Genomic DNA, 17578 nt, shown 5'->3' on the forward strand with positions numbered 1-17578 from the left:
CCCTATTCGCTCGACCCTATTCGCTCGACCCTATTCGCTGTTGAATGCGTCTTGATGATCTTCTAGGAGAAAAAACAGCTCGTGTAGGACGTCATGGAACAGCCCGGCGCGTCAGAATAATTTGGGCTCAGTGCAGGCGGCGAATTCGAAGGGGTTCTGAGATGCGGAGGGTCGGAACTAGTCGCCAGTGCGGACGTGCTGATTCTAGACGAGCCTATGTCTGGTGAGCGGCATTCTCTAGTATCAAAGGATTTATCACTGAATTCTCGGCGTAGGTGTGGATCCTTGTCTGTTTCCAAAGTGGCTAGTGTACTCCATGCAGTCCTGCACGACTGAGAGAATCGATAGATCAGCCTGCGTACGTCCTTCCCAGAATGAATCTGGTGCGTTGTTAGGCAATCGCTTGTGGAAAGAGGATTGAATTTGAACACTTCTTAACCGTTTAGGTTTAGCAGTAATTACAACTATCGGGATGTTCCCGTGCTATTCGCCTTTATTGCAGGCTTCGAAGTACTAGGCGTCATAGGAGTTGTTTGGTTCAAGGTATGAGAGACGAGATGATGCACCTTCTAAACTTGAGAGCTCTCCCTACCGATCCACGTATTCCGTTCCAGTTCGTATAAATCTTTGCTGGAAAGGGCTGCAATCATCCAGGATTTGAAAAACAAGTACAATACCACTGTGACCATGAGTGGCGTGGCGCGTACGAGACGCAAAACCACCCTTGCGGCACTTCGTGCCGGGATGATCGTGGTCAACGACCATCAGCCGACTGCACACGCCGATCACGAGGTGGCTGGGCCGAGAAGCGTGGCGAATGTCGGTGGTCAACCGATGGCCCCAAAGCCACATTGGCGACCCCCAAGTCTATAAAGCCTCGCCGTTCTCTCCTCTTTCTGTCCACCACTCTCCCTTCCTCCCCACCATTACCCTTGTCCTCTCTCATGCGCTCCGGTACTTACTGTCCTCTCCAAGATCTCCTTCATCTGCACAGGTGCATCTCACTCACGCCGTTCGCCGTTACTTCCACCACTGAACCTCGACGCACTCCAGGTTATTAGGCACGATCGCCCCAGGCACGACGTCAGGTTCATAGGTACGCCTTATTGACTATTGTTCGTATATCATCGATGCTCGACGCCGCACTAGCAGGCACGATCGCCTTCAAGCACGACAGCAAGTTCAATGGCTACATTGTATCTTCTGGCGACACTGCTCTGGGATCTGTGGCTTTGGTCTGTGGCATCGGGCTCTATCGTTCTCTGGAGGTGGCTTCGACGTCTGGTTGCTGGTGTGTCTCTTCAACATGTCTAGGTTCTGTCTTGCTTGCTTGCTCTCACTGGTAGTTCTCGTCTCTTATCATTATTTGCTGCTCTTTAGTGTCCTTAGCTGTGTTCTGCTCGCTCTTCGCTGTCTTCTCTGGTCGCTCTGTGTTCTCACCTCTCTGTGCTCTCTCATAGCTATGTCTTTTTTTCTCCTCGCTCTGGCTCCCTCGCTCTGGCTCCCTCGCTCTGGCTCCCTCGCTCTGGCTCCCTCGCTCTGTTCGACTTGGTCTTCGCTGTCTCCTTCTCTCGCTGTGGCTTTGCTCCTGGTTTCTGGCTTCTCATCTCAATATTTGCTCGTTTATCTCAGTCTTGTCTCCTTGCTCGTCAATCTTCTCTGTCCTTTCTTCATGCTCGGCGGCCCTGGTCTATCTCTGCGACCTTCTCGGGTCTCTCTTGCTTCTCTCCCTTTCTTGCTTATTTCTCTTTTCTGGTATATCTGGGCGACCTTCTCAGCTCATCCTTGGTCACGAATATCTTGTCAGTGTAAGTACACTTAATCATTCTATTGCTTAGGTCGCGCACCACCACACACGTCTACTTATAACTGCAAGAGATCGTGTCGCTAGTTAGGGGGCGCCAGCCCCCGGTGAGTCCATCATTCCTCTTTCCGCTGTCGCAAATACTGAGTCGCCCACACGTCTTACATTTCCAGGTACGTCTCCACTCGGCTGTTCATCACGTCTTTCGTCGATGCATCCCTGCTTGCCCCAGTCTGATGTTGTAATGGTTTGACGGTTCCTCTGCCTTCGTCTCTTTTCGCTTGTTCTCTCATCTTTTACAACTGTCTCGGCGCTTGTCTTTCACACCCTCTAGCTTGTCTCTCTGTCCCTACTTGTCACCTTCTGCTCGCTCCTCTTGGCTTGCTCGCTTCGCTTTATATTCTCGTCCTGCTTGTCGTTCTCCCTCCGCTTTTCTTTCTCACTGTGCTTCTCATTCTCATCTCGCTTCCTGCGAATTATCCTTGTCCCTCTGGCCCTTCACTTATGGCGACATTCTCTCTTGACAACCTACCTTCACAAAGGACGATCCTGCAAGAGATGGGATCGTCAACAAGGAGGTTGGCACTCTCTGTAATTTGTCCCTTCAGCATGCAGTTTCCACAGCCCCTGACCGCTCACACGTTCTTTTTCTCTAGTGACACCTGGCCATTGATTCGCCAGTTAATATGCCTACGATTCTGATTGAGGCGGAGGGGTTTGAGCAGACGATGGTCTCATTGCCCACTGTGCTATCAACGACTTCTTTGGCGATGTATATGATAAGATATTGAACCACTATTGAGTGAACCTTTCCGTACGAACCTGGTGGTTTTCCCTGCATTACACTTTCTTCTGGTGAGATCATAGCTGCTGCCATGTCCCTGGTAGCTTTGTCTTACAGGAGTATAAGCGGATGTCCACATTAGTTCTGCAATAGTTCGCACCAAATGTCCCACATAGTCCCGTTTATATTGCATGGAAATTTCTTCTTATCTGAGACTAAGAACACACAGTACAGCATTCCCTGTATCGTACGTCGCTTCGTATATGAGAGCATCCCGATATTCATCCAGATCTATCCCCTTGGGTCACTTCTTGTTTATTCGCGCCAACACACAATCGGCACGATGATTCTGAGCTCATCAAACCACCTCTGCGGCACGCTCCAGTCGAGATCGACTTCTTGGATAGGAGACCGCGATGTACTGCGCTGTTCGAGTACGCGGGTCAAGAGATCTCGAGTGGATGTGGGTGAGGATTGGAAGTCATGTAAATGTATGGATTCAAGGCTGGGGAAAGGCAAGTGCTCGACAAACGAGTCGGCTGGTGTCTGCTCGGCATCTGTCTTCGTATCCATAGCTGGGCAAAACAATGGTAGAATGGAATCAGTGAGGGAGATGTGCTTCACACCCTGAGCACGTTCGATTGCGCTGCGAAACATCACCAGGTTATGAGGGATGTCTTCAACCAAGGAAAGAATCACAGTTCCTGGAGTGAGCAAAGCTCCTAAGATGTCCCAATCGAACGTCGGTTGTCGGCCGGGTTCATATTCGAGTGTCAAAGAAAATGGCGCCGTGTCTGTTTTGGAAGAGTGATGAGAGTGTTGAGGATTACAATGCAGCCATCCAACAACAGAAATCTGGTGTGAGTATTTATGGCGAGTCATCCGAATGGTACGAAGAGGGGGTGCAAGTCTCGTTTTCCCGCTTCACCTCTCAAGAACTGGAAGAAGGGAGTGCCTGTATAACCCCTCATTGCAGTCACAATAGAGAGTCATTTTAGAAAGCGGTGGAAATTCTGCAGTTTCGAGGAAGGCCATACAACGTGACCAAGACCCTTTCAATTTCAAACTCGAAAGGTGTGAGAGTACGACGCATCAGGGAAACCATCCCCCGATAATTGGATGAATTGACCATAATTTGATGGCAATTAGTGGTTTTCCTCGCTAGCCAGGTTATCTCACCCCCTCGATAATTGTTGGCTCATTAGATTCTATTCTGTTAGAATACATGTAATTTATTCCTAATTGACATCAAATTTTCCAAGGAGCAATCCACCCCATGCCTGACAATTCTTGTTAGTTTAGCTCTAACTTTGATTTAATTGATGCAAGGAATAGACATCAATTTTCAACATTAGCACTAGGTGCACAATAATTATACACTACAACAAAGACTGTAGGGAGTATTAGGTAAAGAAAACATGTCCTTAGTAAGGAGTGGTGGTGGCGAGTGAGCAGTGTGGACAGCAATGAACACATGGATAGCAAGTACGGTGCAGAAGATGGGTATTGGAGGGGTATCAGAGACCAGTGTGATACTTAATGGACTAGCAGCTGATGATGTGTGAGACTGACGGTGCTATAAAGTCGAGTGGCTGCTCTGAACCTCATGCAAGCCCTATGATGCTAGCACCATTGCGATCGGCACTAGTGAGAGTGCAGGCATGGTCCTCAAAGGCACCATTGTTGTTGTTATCCTCATCCATGCGTGTGAGGTCAATCTGGGCTAGGGTGAGTCTGGCATTGGCAGTGCTTGATTTGCTTCCTGTTGTGGTTGAAGAGCCCCTGCTCACAAGTTTATCAAGATATTTCATCAAGATCAGGATTAGAAATATAGCTTACTGGGCTTGTGTGAAGATTGTTGCCATTATATTGTGGTAGGATTGCTCCCGCTCATCTTGTATTTGCTCGAGGGTGCCTATGCCTGGCATAAATGTCAGCATAGACATTTGCTGCAAAATCAACATTTTTGTGCTTGCCTGTACACCACTCACAAAGAGCAGCATAGATGTTGCAGCAGCATCAACAAAGACCATGATGATTAATAAAGTTATATCTAGGGCTTACTGCAGTAGCCACAAGAGCAACAATGGCCAGTGGCACTTCTTGGATGGGCTTGTTCTTATTACAAACTGCTTGTTTGGTAACCCCAAGAGTAGGAGGTTCTTCCCTAGGTCACTTATAGAGGAAGAGTGGAACAATGGTCTCAACTGTATGTATAGCACAGGAGCCAGATATGTATTACAGTGTAGGCAATAAGAACAAGATTGTAGTACAAAGACTACAGTATAGCAAAGAGCACTGTAGAAAGACAGTGCAATAATGAAAGAGAATAGACTAAAGATCCTTAGCTTATTCTATGGGCCTTTTATACTACTTTAGGAAGGGGCATGAAAATACCATATATGTACCCCTAGGTATTCTCTAAGTTGTTCCCCTCTCAGAACAACTACTCTTGCTTCTCTGCTTGTCTTTTTCTGACCAAGAGAACAAGGAGCTCTATTCCCGTGTGTGAGTAGTTTGTAAGACGGGAAAGGATGCCTGCTGCAATAAGCTTATGATACTCAACCAGCGATGGATGATCTGCTGAGAGTGGATGACCAAAGATAATATTTGTACCTTTGTGTATGCCTCAGAATATGAGGCTGCCTAGTAGTTGTGATGATTGTATTAGCATAGACTGCCATAAAGGCCCAATAAGTTGTGATCATAAGAATACCCCCTTTCTATATCCTATTCACCTGGTAGGACAACACCTTGAGTTTCATTGCCACTCCACATATGATTTACTTTCTTGATCCAAACGATGTATCAGCTGGATGCAACTTTTGGGATATGACTGCATTTTCTAGGAGGAAGACCAACTTACATTGTTTGACCCTCTAGGAGTTTTCCATCTCCATTGGGCTGTTTGTTTTTTCATCCATAAGGGGGTGTTCCTAACCCCTCACCAATAGGATGTTCTTCCTTCACCCCTCGATTATTATGAGCTGTCTTAGTTTCTCAAGCCAAGATATCAGTCCAGTCAGCCTAGATAGGTGTCAAAAAAGGCGTGTGAATGCAAGTGGTGTATGGATGAGTAGAAATTCTAGCATGTGGGTTCTAATTCGTGTCATCAATTTCTTCTTCTTTCTTCTCCAAGGGCCAAATCTCAGTGTTTCTAGGATAGTTGTCTATCCCCATGATTGTTATTTTCTCTTGATGGCAAGTAGTGTCCATGGACAAGTAGGTTGATTGCTTTACAAAGGCTTAGGCCTACTTCTCTAGACTACCAGCATGTTGTCCCAAGTAGTATTGCTCCTATATAGTGAGCTCATCTCCAGTTGAGGTCCTAGCCAATCCCAAGCCGTATTGTCCCCATACGGTGGGCTCATCTCTGGTGAGATAGTATTGGTGTCCAGAGTTTGTTTGTCACAAACTGTTATGATCATGACTTATTGGGCCTTTAAGGCAGTCTATGCTAATACAATCACCACAATGACTAGGCAGCCTCATATTCTGAGGCATACACAAAGGTACAGATATTATCTTTGGTCATCTACTCTCAGCAGATCATCCATTGCTGGTCAAGTATCACAAGCCTATTGCAGCAGGCATCCTTTCCTGTCTTACAAACTACTCACACATGGGAATAGAGCTCCTTGTTCTCTTGGTCAGAAAGAGACAAGCAGAGAAGCAAGAGTAGTTGTTCTGAGAGGGGAACATCTTATGGTATATATATATGGGATTCTCATGCCCTTTTCTAAAGTAGTATAAAAGGCCCATAGAATAGGCTAACGTTCTTTAGTCTATTCTCTTCATTCAGTATTGTCCTCTTACAATACTCTTTGTTATCCTGCAGTCTTCATACTATAGCCTTCATCTTATTGCCCATCACTGCAATACACATCTGGCTCTTGTGCTATGTGTGCAGTCAAGGCCATTGTTCCCCTCTTCCCCTACAAGTGACCTAGAGAAAAACCTCTTACTCTTGGGGTTATCAAATGAGCTGTTTGTAACATAAGTTGGTCTTCACTCTAGAAAACAAAGTTGTATCAGAAAGATGCATTCCAATCCTTGAGCCAATTGCTGGTGGAAAAATGATGAGGCTTACAAGCAGCAAGCAGTCCTCCCAGAGGTTGGGACTTAGAGAGGGGGTAATTTTATGACTTGACCTGTCAGGACTTTGCAAGGGCAGTCTATCTAATGGTCCAAGCATCATATGCTAAGTGATTCCACTCAGGAGCATACATCAAGATATTCAGCATGTTTTTAGGAGCTAGCTAGTCCAATGGTTCTTTGAGACATCAGAAGAGGATATTGTCAGAAGTCTGCACAATAATCCTCAGCGTATGAACAGAAGACGCTGTGTATGTATTAATGCACCTGCACAATAATCCTAGGATGATACGTTAGGATACAATGAGGCTCCCAGGGTGCGTAGGATACTCACCTCAGCGTATGAACAAAAGACACTGAGGTGTCATAGTAACGGTACGGTCATATAAGTAACGAAGTCCGGAAAATTACTGTATTGTAAGTACAGTGCTGGTGGGCTAACTTCTAACACTCCCCCTTAGCCTGGCAGTAGGCCTAGATTAGTGGAGAATGAGACATGCTTTCATTTTGCTAAACCCTTTGTCAAAACGTCCGCCACGTTCTCGTCTGTCCACACATATTCCAGACAGATTTCCCCCATTTCGACCCTCTCTCGGATGATGTGGTACTTGATGTCTATGTGCTTCGTTCGAGCGTGGTAGACATGGTCCTTTGACATGGCTATACTAGCCTGGTTATTGTAGTGGATAAGGGTAGGGGATAACTGGGGAAATCCGAGTTCCGAGAGCAGTGAGTGAAGCCAAAGTGCCTCTTTTATGGCGTGCGAGATGGCAATGTATTCTGCCTTGGCAGTCACATAAGCGACAGTAGGTTGTTTCTTCCAGCTCCAAGAAATTGCCACTCTGGCAAGAAAGAAGGCATATCCAGAGATTGAGTGGCGGTTATCTCAGCTCTCTGCGAAATCAGCGTCCGTGTAGCCAACAGGGATCCAGTCATTCTCGTCTCCCCCATATGTCAGAGCTAAGTCCAATGTCCCCTTCACATACCGCAGGGCGCGTTTTGCGGCATGCCAGTGTTCCATTCCGGGGTTTGACATATACTGTGCCAGAGTGTTGACCATGTAGGCAAGGTCGGGGCACATAGCGAGTGCCACATACATTAACGCCCCCACCAGGGCAGCGTATGGATATTTCCGCATCTCTTCCCATTCCACAGAGTAGAGTCGGGGTGACTGCTCGTTTGACAAGTGGGTGCTAGGGTCCATGGGCATCGAGATGGGCTTGCAGTCTGTCATTGCAAAATGCTCCAAGATATTACGGAGGTAGTGCATCTGCGAGAGTGAGATGATGCCCTTGTCTCGGTTCTGGAAGACTGTCATACCGAGCAGTGTGCGCGGTTCCCCCAGTTCCGTAGTCTCAAATGGGAGCCCGCGGAAGTCTTCCTTGAGTTCCATCATTGCCCTCTTTGTGCTTGCGGCCAAGATCATGTCGTCAACGTGAATGATGATGATAGTACAGCCTTTGTTTGAAACCCGGAGGTAGACGCAGGAGTCTGAGCAGCAGCAAGTGAATCTGAGATTCAGGAGCTTGTCGTTAAGCATCCTGTTCCAGATTCAACCAGATTGCTTTAGGCCGTAGAGAGATTTGAGCAAGCGGAGCAGCTAGTCCTCTTTCCTGAGGACCTGGAAGCCTTCGGGTTGCCTCATGAATATCTCTTCGTCGAGTTTCCCATTAAGGTAGGTGGATTTGACATCAATCTGCTTGAGGAGCCAGTTCTCCTTGGTAGCAAGTGAGAAAACAAGTCAAAATGACTCAAAACAAGCAACTGGGAAGTGAGTATCGTGGAAATCGACGCCGGGGCGTTGCATGAAACCCTGGGCAACAAGTTGGGCTTTAAAGCGCCCGTCTTGTTTGGCCTTGTAGGTCCACTTCGAGCCAATCGGCTTGCGGCCTTTTGCCGGCTTGACGAGTTCCCACGTCTTGTTCTTCAACAAGGCGTCGTACTCCTCCTCCATCGCCCTCTGCCAGTCGTCGCGCTCTGTGCTTCGGATGGCTTCCTGGTAGCTGCGAGGCTCCTCACCCGCCATCAACAGCGCTGCCTCAACGGCCGCTGTGAACAACGAGTGCTCAACAGCTGCCTTGTGTTCCTCTGCCTCTGCCTCCTCCCTCTCGTCGCGTGCTGCCTCATCTTGTTTCTTTTCCTGGTCCTTCTGTCGCTCCCTCGCCTCTCTATTCGCATCCCTGCGAGCTCGCTCGGTCGCCTCCTGCAGGTCCGTGGCTTTCCTCAATGACAAGGGCTCTCGTGCCCTTTCACTCCTTCTGAGAGTGAACTGGGTGGGTGCCGGTGTTTGTGTGCTTGTTTTGGGCTCAGGCGGCTTGGGCGGCGCTTGCTAGGCGGCTCCTGGTCGCGTTTTCAGCATTCCTGGTGCCCCCTCTGAAGGTGGGTGGTCGGGAGGATGGACGAGTGGTGGTGGTTGCTGGGCTAACGGCGACTTCATTGTAGGGTTGTCAGGGCTCACTTTGGGAGGTGGGGGAGTGTCCGTGGGCGGCTCCTGGGCGACATGGAAGTCGTTCTCCCCCCTCTCGGCCACGGGCAGCTTCCGCGGTGCCAGCGGCAAGTCGTCCTCCAAGAAGACAATGTCACGCAACTTCACGATCCTGTGAGTCCGCAGCTTGTAGCAACGGTAGGCTGCGTCGCTGTAGTACCCTATCAGTATGCACTCGGTTGACTTAACATCCCACTTGCAGCACTTTTCATCAGGTATCTTCACGAGCGCCTTGCAGCCAAATGCATGAAGGTGTTTGACATTCGGTTTCTGGCCGGTCCATACCTCGTGGGGCGTCTTGCCCTCGAGTGCGACGGTCGGACCAAGGTTCTTTAAATAGATTGATGTTGACACCACCTCCGGCCACAGGAATCGTGGAAGGCCAGTTTCGTGCATCATTGCACGGCCGCGTTCCACGATTGTCTTGTTCAGGCATTCCGCGACGCCATTCTGTAACGGTGATGAGCATGCACCCGCGCTAGGGTCCGAGGGAGGTATTCGGGAAGCTTTGGGGAGATACCAAACAGCGCTAGACAAGTACCGAAGACACCGACTTTTACCGAACATGGTCGGTCCCTACCCGACCGACGACAAGCCACCGAAGGACGATTCGGCAGCACTTGGGTCAGTTTGCCCACACTTCACGTACTTACCATGACCGCACAGGAGTGTTACGATAGGTGTTTACAAGATCGGAGCCAGTATTCTGTATTGGCCGATGTGCTCCGTGAGTTGGTCGGTCCTTATTGCTTATCTTCCTGACTTCCGCATGGTCAGTCAAACGCGATCTTGCACCATTGCTTGGCCACCCTGGTCGTACGATACCTCTCCTTTAATTTTCATTGGTTCTCCAACGCCTGTTCCTGCTACCTACACTCGGGCGACGGATCCCGAACGTTCGGGATTTCGACATCACTGATTACCTTTTACCTTATCACCTTCGGAACCCATATGGACATCTCACCTACCTTCTTATCTTCTCTGATCGCTAAGGCTTGGCGCCCATTCGACATCTACTCTCATTTCAGGTTCGATATTTTACTTAGGGGCGCTGTTTACTATAAAAACCTACATACAACTCTGGAATAAAGCAGCTTTCGCACCCCACAGTTCAGAGCTCACTCGCACTCGTCTCAACCATCGAAATCGTCTTCATCGGCTCCCGAAAACTTGTCATCCTCGTCGTTCGGCCTTGTTCGCGTTTGTACTTGTCTCTTCGCTCGTACCCCTCGTCCTCCCTCGTATATTGTCAGAGCCCCGTGTGGCTCTTGAAGCACATAGTTGTCGGTTGCGACACTACCTTCTCGTTCCCGACCGAATCGCCGACACGACCGACCGAACATTCGGTCGGTGTTGTGTAGTAGTCCCGAAACCGTTCAGGCGCTATAATCTCACACTCCTCTCTACTTCTCAGTGCGCCATCGATTTCTAAAGTCATCACTAACAATTCCTTGTGTATTAGATACTAGCTCCAGCACCCCTGCATTAGAGGTTGTTTTGGTGTTGTGCTCAGCACTGAGAGCCACCTCTAGCGTATCAACGGGGTGTATGGCGCCGTCATCTCCAGGGCAATGCCCGCTGCTTTCAACCAATCAAGAGCCTCTTTGTTGAGGTACTCCGTGCCGTTGTCACACCGGATGCGTTTTCACAGCTGGCCGGTCTGTTTTTCTGCCATGGCCTTAAACTGCTTCATGCGGTCAAGCACCTCGCTTCTCTGCCGCATGCGGTATTTGGTGGAGAAACGGGCCTTGTCATCAGTAAAGGTGACAAAGTACCGCTCGCCCCCAATCCCATTCTTGTCCATTGGGCCGCATACATCCATGTGGACCAATTCCAGTAAGTTGTTTGCCCGGTGGTCTGCCTGCTTCGGGAAAGGCTTACAGTGTTGCTTTCCATAGATGCAGTCCTCACACATTGGTGCCTTTGTGTTCAATGTGAGTTTGATCCCGTTGACGAGACCCTTCGAAATGACAAGGTCCACGTTCCCTTGCCCTAGGTGGCCATAACGCCAGTGCCATAAGGCTCACGTTAGTGAGGTGGCAGCAAAAGCAGTCTCGGGGGTGGTGGGTGGTGGTGTAGGGGGCTGATTGTTTGTTGTTGGGCGGCCGATCGTATCCAGGTAATAGAGACTTCCGACAAGAGACCCGGATCCAATTCATTTGTGGTCCTTGTTCAGCAGGACGACTTTGCCCCCTCCGGAAACAGCTGATCCCCCGGCACGGTCGAGCTTGCTCATGCTAAGTAGATTCTCTGTCGCGTCGGGCGTGTGCAGCATATTACGCAGCCACACCGAGTCTACCTGCTTGCCGGCTTGCCCAGTCGAAATGGTGATGGAGCCTGTGCTGGCGGTGCACATTGTGTGGCCCTTCTTGGCCATTTCAATTGTGCGCTCGCCTGGCGAGTATTCGGCGAACATCTCCTCCCACTTTGCAACATGGGATGATGATCCCAAGTCAACAACCCAGGTGTTTGGCTTGGCGTTTGTCATGAGGGCTTGTTCAGAAGGCAAAGAGAAGTTAAAGAGCAACACCTCACGCTCGCTCACTAGATTGGACTGATCTTTGTTTACAGGTCTTCCCCTACTGCTGCCTGTGGGGCAGTCGCATGCATAATGCCCTAGCTGGTGGCAGTTGTAGCACTCGACTTGTCTCCCACTGCTGCCACCTTTACTTTTGCCTCGGCCCCCACCGCAATGCTTTCCGTGTCCTTTTCCCCTGTCTCTCCCTCTTCCACGTATGTTATTGCCCATCCGCAGGGCGACGTTGCCGCTGTTTGCTTCGGTGCCGTCGCAGACTCAGCGGTGTTGGTCTTCCAGCATGATATGGGCAATCAATTGCTCGGATGTCACCTTGGACGTGTCGGTGATGGAACTGATGAGGGAGTCATAATCAGAGGTAAGGGAGGTAATAATCCAGTGAATGAGGATTTTGTCCTCGAGTGGGGAGCCGACAGCAACGGCTTTGTTGTAGAGGTCCTGTAGTAGGTCCAGGTGGAGCTTCACGTCCTGGCTGGGGGACATGCAGACTGAGTAGAACTGTGATTCGACTAGTGACTGATTGAGGGAATTCTGCTTGGCAAAGAGCATGCGGAGAATCTCCCACATTGAGTGCGCCGACTTTGCCTTCATGATTGAAGTTACCAGTGCATCCTCAATGTAGAGAGCAATCTGTGCCCTTGCTTTCACATCTCTCTCCTTCCACGATGGTAAGGCTGGGTCATCGGTAGATGGCGTTGTGATGGTATCACCACCAACGACGTTCCAAATTCCACGTGCCTCCAGTACTCTCTCCATCTTAAAATCCCAAAGGCTGTAACTCTTTTGGTCCTTCAACTTTGGCTTGATGGGGATGACTGAGTTTGTGGTTGTGGCCATCTTGGATCGGCTTCAATGTGGGAAGATCTTGTAAGATCACTGAACATGCTTCTAGGAATTCATTAGGCAAATGCAGTGCCTATAACCTGTTAGAAGTCTGCATGATAATCCTCAGCGTATAAACAGAAGATGCTGTGTATGTATTAATGTACCTGCACGATAATCCTAGGATGATACGTTAGGATACAATGAGGCTACCAGGGCGCACAGGATACTCACCTCAGCGTATGAACAGAAGATGCTGAGGTGTTACGATAATGGTACGGTCACATAAGTGACGAAGTCCGGAAAATACCGTATCGTAAGTATAGTGCTAGTGGGCTAACTTCTAACAGATATATGATAGGGTCATGGATAGAGTGGCTTAGTGAGATAGGCATTCACATGCCATGGGCTCAGGGCATATGGGCAAGCACCTCATTGCACTTAGAAGGATTGGTGCAACTAGAGAAGTACAAGAGTAGGCACTGACTGAGAGAAATGGCAACCCATGCTCTCCTAGGATAGGAACCTGGAAAAGCATACAGACTCTTACCCTATGCCCTATATAGTAATAAGGCCCATAGAATAGGCTGAGAAACTTTAGTCCATTCTCTTCATTTGTTCATATCTTTCCATATGGACACTTTGTTTACCACTGTCTTCCTATAGTGGAAATCTGCAACTACTCCTGTATTAATCTTTTAATACAGTCAAGGACTCCTCACCCACTCAGTCCATTGTGTAACCTAGGGAAGAACCTGTTACTCTTGAGTTACTAAATGAGCAATTTGTAACACATCCTTGCTTTTTTGGCACTTTTCACTGATTAAGGATGTAGCATGTCTTATACAAGTAAAAGTCTATGATTTATTTTACTCTACAGATGCTCTCAGATACATCTAGAAATGCAGTCTTGAGGAACTATCCAGGGACAGGGCTGTTCAAGACATACTGTGTTTTTGATTGAAGCATATGAGATATGAGCCTAAAACAAATCTTGATGGATTCCTCAATCACATAAAGTTATCCCCATTTGTAATATGTTGCATCTCTAGTGAGTGAGAAGTGCCAAAAAAGTAAAATATTGTAGTTCTTTCCAAGAAGAGATTCACCAAGTCCAGCTAACGTATTTATATTTTTTCTACCACATCAATATTTATCATTCATTTGGTGCAGTGGCTGTAATTCCTTTGTTATCATGGAATAGCTCATAGGTTTGAATCTTAGTCTGGCCTTCTTTATTTTGACACGCTTAGTCAACTCTAGCCGGAGTTGCACTGGCATGCTGGAAATGCTGAACATGTACTTTTCTGGAATGTCCAGCAAATCTGCTGGAAAACTGGGAACTTGTGCACTGGAACAGCTGGAAAGTACCCATATAAGGCAATTCCAGCATTCCAGAGAGGGAAAGTACCGATGACGTCAACTGTTTTGTACAGATTTTTCAACCACGGAGCACAAACTCAAGACGGAGCAATATCAAGATCTTGACATGTTCATTGCAGACGCTCAGCTTGTGTGCGACAATGCTAAGGTATACAATCCCGAGGATACCATCTATTATAAGGGCACGATTAAGATGGAACAAGTGCTGATGGGTCATGTCAGTCGTGTGTGCGAAATCAGTTGAACGGGCCCGATTTGTGTAGGTTGTTTTATGAAATTGTTCGTAATGCCAGTATATTTATAGAGCTGGGTTGGACATTTCGCTTCATTTGTCTGTGGCTGCATAGGCACAAGGTCTTCACAGAATTGCCGTGCAGCTCTTCCATATCACGCAATTCTTCCAAGCTGTGCAACCGTTGACGTCTATTTTCATCCGATCTCCTCTGACAACAGTCGGCACGAACATCTGATAAGTACAGTGCTAGACGCTGCTGAAAATTTGATCTGCAGTCCCTTCATCTGCCATGACACTCTGATTTTTCAAACATCCATTCATCATAACAAGTGATCACAACGTCTGCCTGCCGCTTGGAATTCCTGAGGCAACCTGATGCCGGCCCTGTTTGGTGCTTCGAAAAGTCGAACGCGTTGCTGGTAGAGTACGGTGCATAGTCCAAGATAGAGGTGCCCGATGGCTGTTGGTTAACGAGACAGGATTGACATTAGAGATCTTGGGGAAGGGTATATTGAGTGAAACATGAGATGTTATACATATAATCACATATACATGGAGGAGGGATTGAAAAGCATAGAGCGGAAAATTAGCATGTCAAGTTACCAAGCGTACTAGTCTCCCCCATTGGATTCGGCCATAGGGGGAAAGGACGCTAGCGTCGCATTAGCCACACCCGCAAAGCCACTACTGCGCTACATGTTAGCCCTCAACAACGAGTTACGCCGTGCCTCAGATATCAGGCCTCGTGCTTCGGTAAAGAATTGATCACAGCCACGCAGCTCATCGCTGACATCATTCTCCGTCCATCCGTTCATCTCAAGGTGCTCTTCTATGATCTCTATGAACCGATCCGAAGTCTTGAGGACTTCGAGGGCAGCGTCCCGAGATTGCTCCATGCTAGGGATAAGCTTTAACTGTCTTTCTGTGCTATAAAGGGGAACAAACAATCTTCGAAGCGTCTCGACGAGGCTAGCATGCGGCTCGCTGAGGAACTTTTCAAGGCCGTCTTGAGAGAAGGCACTAGGTCCGATTGGTTGAAAAAACTCGTATTTTCCATGTCCTCCGGATGTTCGCCCCTGCACGGTGTCGGATCTGCTGTCGAAATGCTCGATAAAGGCTTTCTTGAGCAACTTACATTGCGCCACAGTAAGGTGGCTGGCTCTATAGCGGACACTGGTGTATAGCAAGACGTGAAGACCAGATTCCAGTTCATCACGAAGTTCATGGCGCGTGCTGTCAGGATCCATGAGCCGGGCCGCCGAGATGAATTGCCAAGTTCCCTGCAAACAGGAGTTCAGTTTTTGAGGCGAGTTACATGGCTATCTTATGACGCACCGTTTGCCACTTCGTCGTCGGTCCCTGCGGCCCCTGAGTGTCAACCCTTTGATTATCCTCGCTTGGCAACCTCATAGCTAGATCCCAGTCAATCAAGATTCCCTTGCCCGAATCAGATATCAAAATGTTGCCGGCACTGAGATCCCCATGTCGCACGCGTGCCAATCTAATTGCCAGATCGTGTGCTGCACAGAAAGACGTTGGTAAGCATGCGAGGTGTCAAAGACATCGTCGACTTACCTTTCATCCCATCGCACATAGCGCTAGCGAGCTCTTTTGACGATCTAAATTGGCTCAAGGGCCGTCCGATGTCCCCCAGAACTAACCGATGGAGCCTGTGTCGCCTCGGAGGATTCGTCGTCTTGCAAAACCACTCTTTTGAACTGTACTCGTGCGTCCGTGTGTCTTGACCCAGAATGTCTTGAGAGCAATCATCGTCGGGATCCCGGTCACACCTGATCATTCGAGGTGCCGATAGGTCGCTCCTTCATTCTCGATCCCATCCTCCAAGTACCGCCAGCTGTTCTTCAGATACACAATTTTCTGTCTGGTGATGTCATATGCAATGTACCCGTCTGTGGCTCTCCCAAACGGGCTGCCGCTCTGCCAATGAGGTTTCGACGCGATGAAATAGTGTTTCCGGTGCGTGTCGTCGTCCGTGATACAAAACTGGTGAAAGGTGGCATCAGACGAGTAGAAGCATTGGGCCGTTTCTTCGTCCTCGCCTAGGAGCCTAGCCAGAAACCTGGCTCGTTCGTCAAATGCTTTCTTCGCCCTCTTGATGTCTCTCGCCATGGGCTTTGTGAGCGACGTATCTCTTCCACGTTGCACGTCATTGAAACGGTTGAACTTCCAAAGGAACAAAATCAGATGAGTAGGGTCTCTCCTCCAGTTGACTCGTTCAGTCACAATAGCTCCCGCGCGATCCCATCGAATGAAGCGAACATAGTCACCAAGCAAGACCACAGTGAACAGGAAGAACCGGTTTTGCGCCGAGAGCTGCAAGCCTGAATAGGAACAGATTTGTCCTCGACTCATGGTCACCTCCTGCGAGCGATGTAAGACTGTGTTTGTATCGCCAGAGGTCGCACTGGAAGCGAGATCCTGGAATGGGTCCTTAGTCTCTGGCTTGCGCTCGATGCACAGTTCCATCAGCTCAAAGTCAGTTACATCACCGCCTTGCAGAGATCTCTTGTAAGCAACCATGTCTGGCTTGCGTTTGAAGTCTGCATCCAGATCGTCAGTCGTGTTGACAAATCTCAGCTTCTGGCAAATTCCAGATGCCTCGACAGCATCTTTCTATGAATACGATATAATCAACATCGGTCTCTAATAACAAAGGAGAACATATACGCACAAAGTGATCCTCAAATTTTCCGACCCTAGGTATGTTCTTGAAGATTTGGGTGGCACGCTTGGGAGGTTTCTTGTCATCCTTCGTCTTCATGAAAGCGTCAAAGAATTCTGTTATAGGCATAGGTCCGTGAAAGTCGTTCTCAGTCTCTTCAGCAAGTAGAGCGTATTCAGCCGGTGCCTTGGATATTTCCATCGCACTGAAACGTTGAGTGCTGGCTATCTTGTGCGAAGACATGTCAGGAGCAGTAGAACAGGTGTTGAATGAATCACTTACAGGAATGGAGAAAGTGCTTAAGTACTGGAGACTAATGCCACAAACTGTGGCCCCGAGTTTCGAACAAGCTTGTGATGGTGACCTCTGCTGGTGAACGTTTGAACCAACGCTGCAAGCCACGAAGCCACGGAACTCCGCGACATAGACACGTGATCGCATTGTGGCCGAGTTACAAGGCCGCTTGCAAGAACCTTTGTGGTGGCAGACGAGCCGTCATTGCGATCACTGAGCTACACAATACTTCATTCTTTGCACGGCAAGGCCACGTGGCTATAGTCGGCCGTTCGAGTGCTTGGGTTCTGCGTCTTCATAGGCAGTCCGCACCCACATGCCGTCGAATCAGACTCTTGATCCATCTCTTTCTTCTGGGATACAGGTGAAACCTTGTGATGTGGGAGAGGTCGCTATCGAGACCAGGTGAGTATCCTGATCTGCTGTATTTGGGACCATTGCGATGGTGCAGTGATCT

The 17578-nt window shown here is 48.6% G+C and overlaps 9 protein-coding genes across 9 annotated transcripts; 2 read left to right on the forward strand and 7 right to left on the reverse strand.

The window, feature by feature from the left end:
- Window positions 1–44: 44 nt before the first annotated feature.
- HETIRDRAFT_310755 (uncharacterized protein) lies at window positions 45–336 on the forward strand (the record flags this gene model as incomplete). Its single annotated transcript, XM_009543834.1, has 2 exons — window positions 45–223; window positions 276–336. 2 exons carry the CDS (start codon window positions 45–47, stop codon window positions 334–336), a joined length of 240 nt encoding a protein of 79 aa, XP_009542129.1.
- A 3856-nt stretch (window positions 337–4192) lies between these two features.
- HETIRDRAFT_424623 (uncharacterized protein) lies at window positions 4193–4621 on the reverse strand (the record flags this gene model as incomplete). The annotated part of the gene is made up of 2 exons (XM_009543835.1): window positions 4193–4370; window positions 4428–4621. The coding sequence occupies 2 exons, from the start codon at window positions 4619–4621 to the stop codon at window positions 4193–4195; spliced, it is 372 nt and encodes a 123-aa protein (XP_009542130.1).
- Window positions 4622–7569: 2948 nt separating this feature from the next.
- Window positions 7570–8109, reverse strand: HETIRDRAFT_448421 (uncharacterized protein; the record flags this gene model as incomplete). The annotated part of the gene is made up of 1 exon (XM_009543836.1): window positions 7570–8109. One exon carries the CDS (start codon window positions 8107–8109, stop codon window positions 7570–7572), a length of 540 nt encoding a protein of 179 aa, XP_009542131.1.
- A 174-nt stretch (window positions 8110–8283) lies between these two features.
- HETIRDRAFT_448422 (uncharacterized protein) lies at window positions 8284–9735 on the reverse strand (the record flags this gene model as incomplete). Its single annotated transcript, XM_009543837.1, has 3 exons — window positions 8284–8400; window positions 8449–9012; window positions 9085–9735. 3 exons carry the CDS (start codon window positions 9733–9735, stop codon window positions 8284–8286), a joined length of 1332 nt encoding a protein of 443 aa, XP_009542132.1.
- A 1588-nt stretch (window positions 9736–11323) lies between these two features.
- Window positions 11324–11656, reverse strand: HETIRDRAFT_448423 (uncharacterized protein; the record flags this gene model as incomplete). Its single annotated transcript, XM_009543838.1, has 1 exon — window positions 11324–11656. One exon carries the CDS (start codon window positions 11654–11656, stop codon window positions 11324–11326), a length of 333 nt encoding a protein of 110 aa, XP_009542133.1.
- A 306-nt stretch (window positions 11657–11962) lies between these two features.
- Window positions 11963–12541, reverse strand: HETIRDRAFT_448424 (uncharacterized protein; the record flags this gene model as incomplete). Its single annotated transcript, XM_009543839.1, has 1 exon — window positions 11963–12541. One exon carries the CDS (start codon window positions 12539–12541, stop codon window positions 11963–11965), a length of 579 nt encoding a protein of 192 aa, XP_009542134.1.
- Window positions 12542–13961: 1420 nt separating this feature from the next.
- On the forward strand, window positions 13962–14153 carry HETIRDRAFT_42698 (uncharacterized protein; the record flags this gene model as incomplete). The annotated part of the gene is made up of 1 exon (XM_009543457.1): window positions 13962–14153. A coding segment is annotated over one exon (192 nt), but the record flags the coding sequence as incomplete, so codon positions are not given.
- A 683-nt stretch (window positions 14154–14836) lies between these two features.
- HETIRDRAFT_308958 (uncharacterized protein) lies at window positions 14837–15738 on the reverse strand (the record flags this gene model as incomplete). Its single annotated transcript, XM_009543840.1, has 3 exons — window positions 14837–15424; window positions 15480–15664; window positions 15720–15738. The coding sequence occupies 3 exons, from the start codon at window positions 15736–15738 to the stop codon at window positions 14837–14839; spliced, it is 792 nt and encodes a 263-aa protein (XP_009542135.1).
- A 200-nt stretch (window positions 15739–15938) lies between these two features.
- HETIRDRAFT_457279 (uncharacterized protein) lies at window positions 15939–17178 on the reverse strand (the record flags this gene model as incomplete). Its single annotated transcript, XM_009543841.1, has 3 exons — window positions 17110–17178; window positions 16837–17055; window positions 15939–16778 (listed from the first exon to the last, which is right to left on the reverse strand). The coding sequence occupies exons 2-3, from the start codon at window positions 17026–17028 to the stop codon at window positions 15939–15941; spliced, it is 1032 nt and encodes a 343-aa protein (XP_009542136.1). The 5' UTR covers window positions 17029–17055; window positions 17110–17178.
- Window positions 17179–17578: the final 400 nt, after the last annotated feature.

The sequence above is a fragment of the Heterobasidion irregulare genome (genome assembly GCF_000320585.1).
Source record: "Heterobasidion irregulare TC 32-1 unplaced genomic scaffold scaffold_02, whole genome shotgun sequence".
Taxonomy (NCBI): Eukaryota; Fungi; Basidiomycota; class Agaricomycetes; order Russulales; family Bondarzewiaceae; genus Heterobasidion; species Heterobasidion irregulare.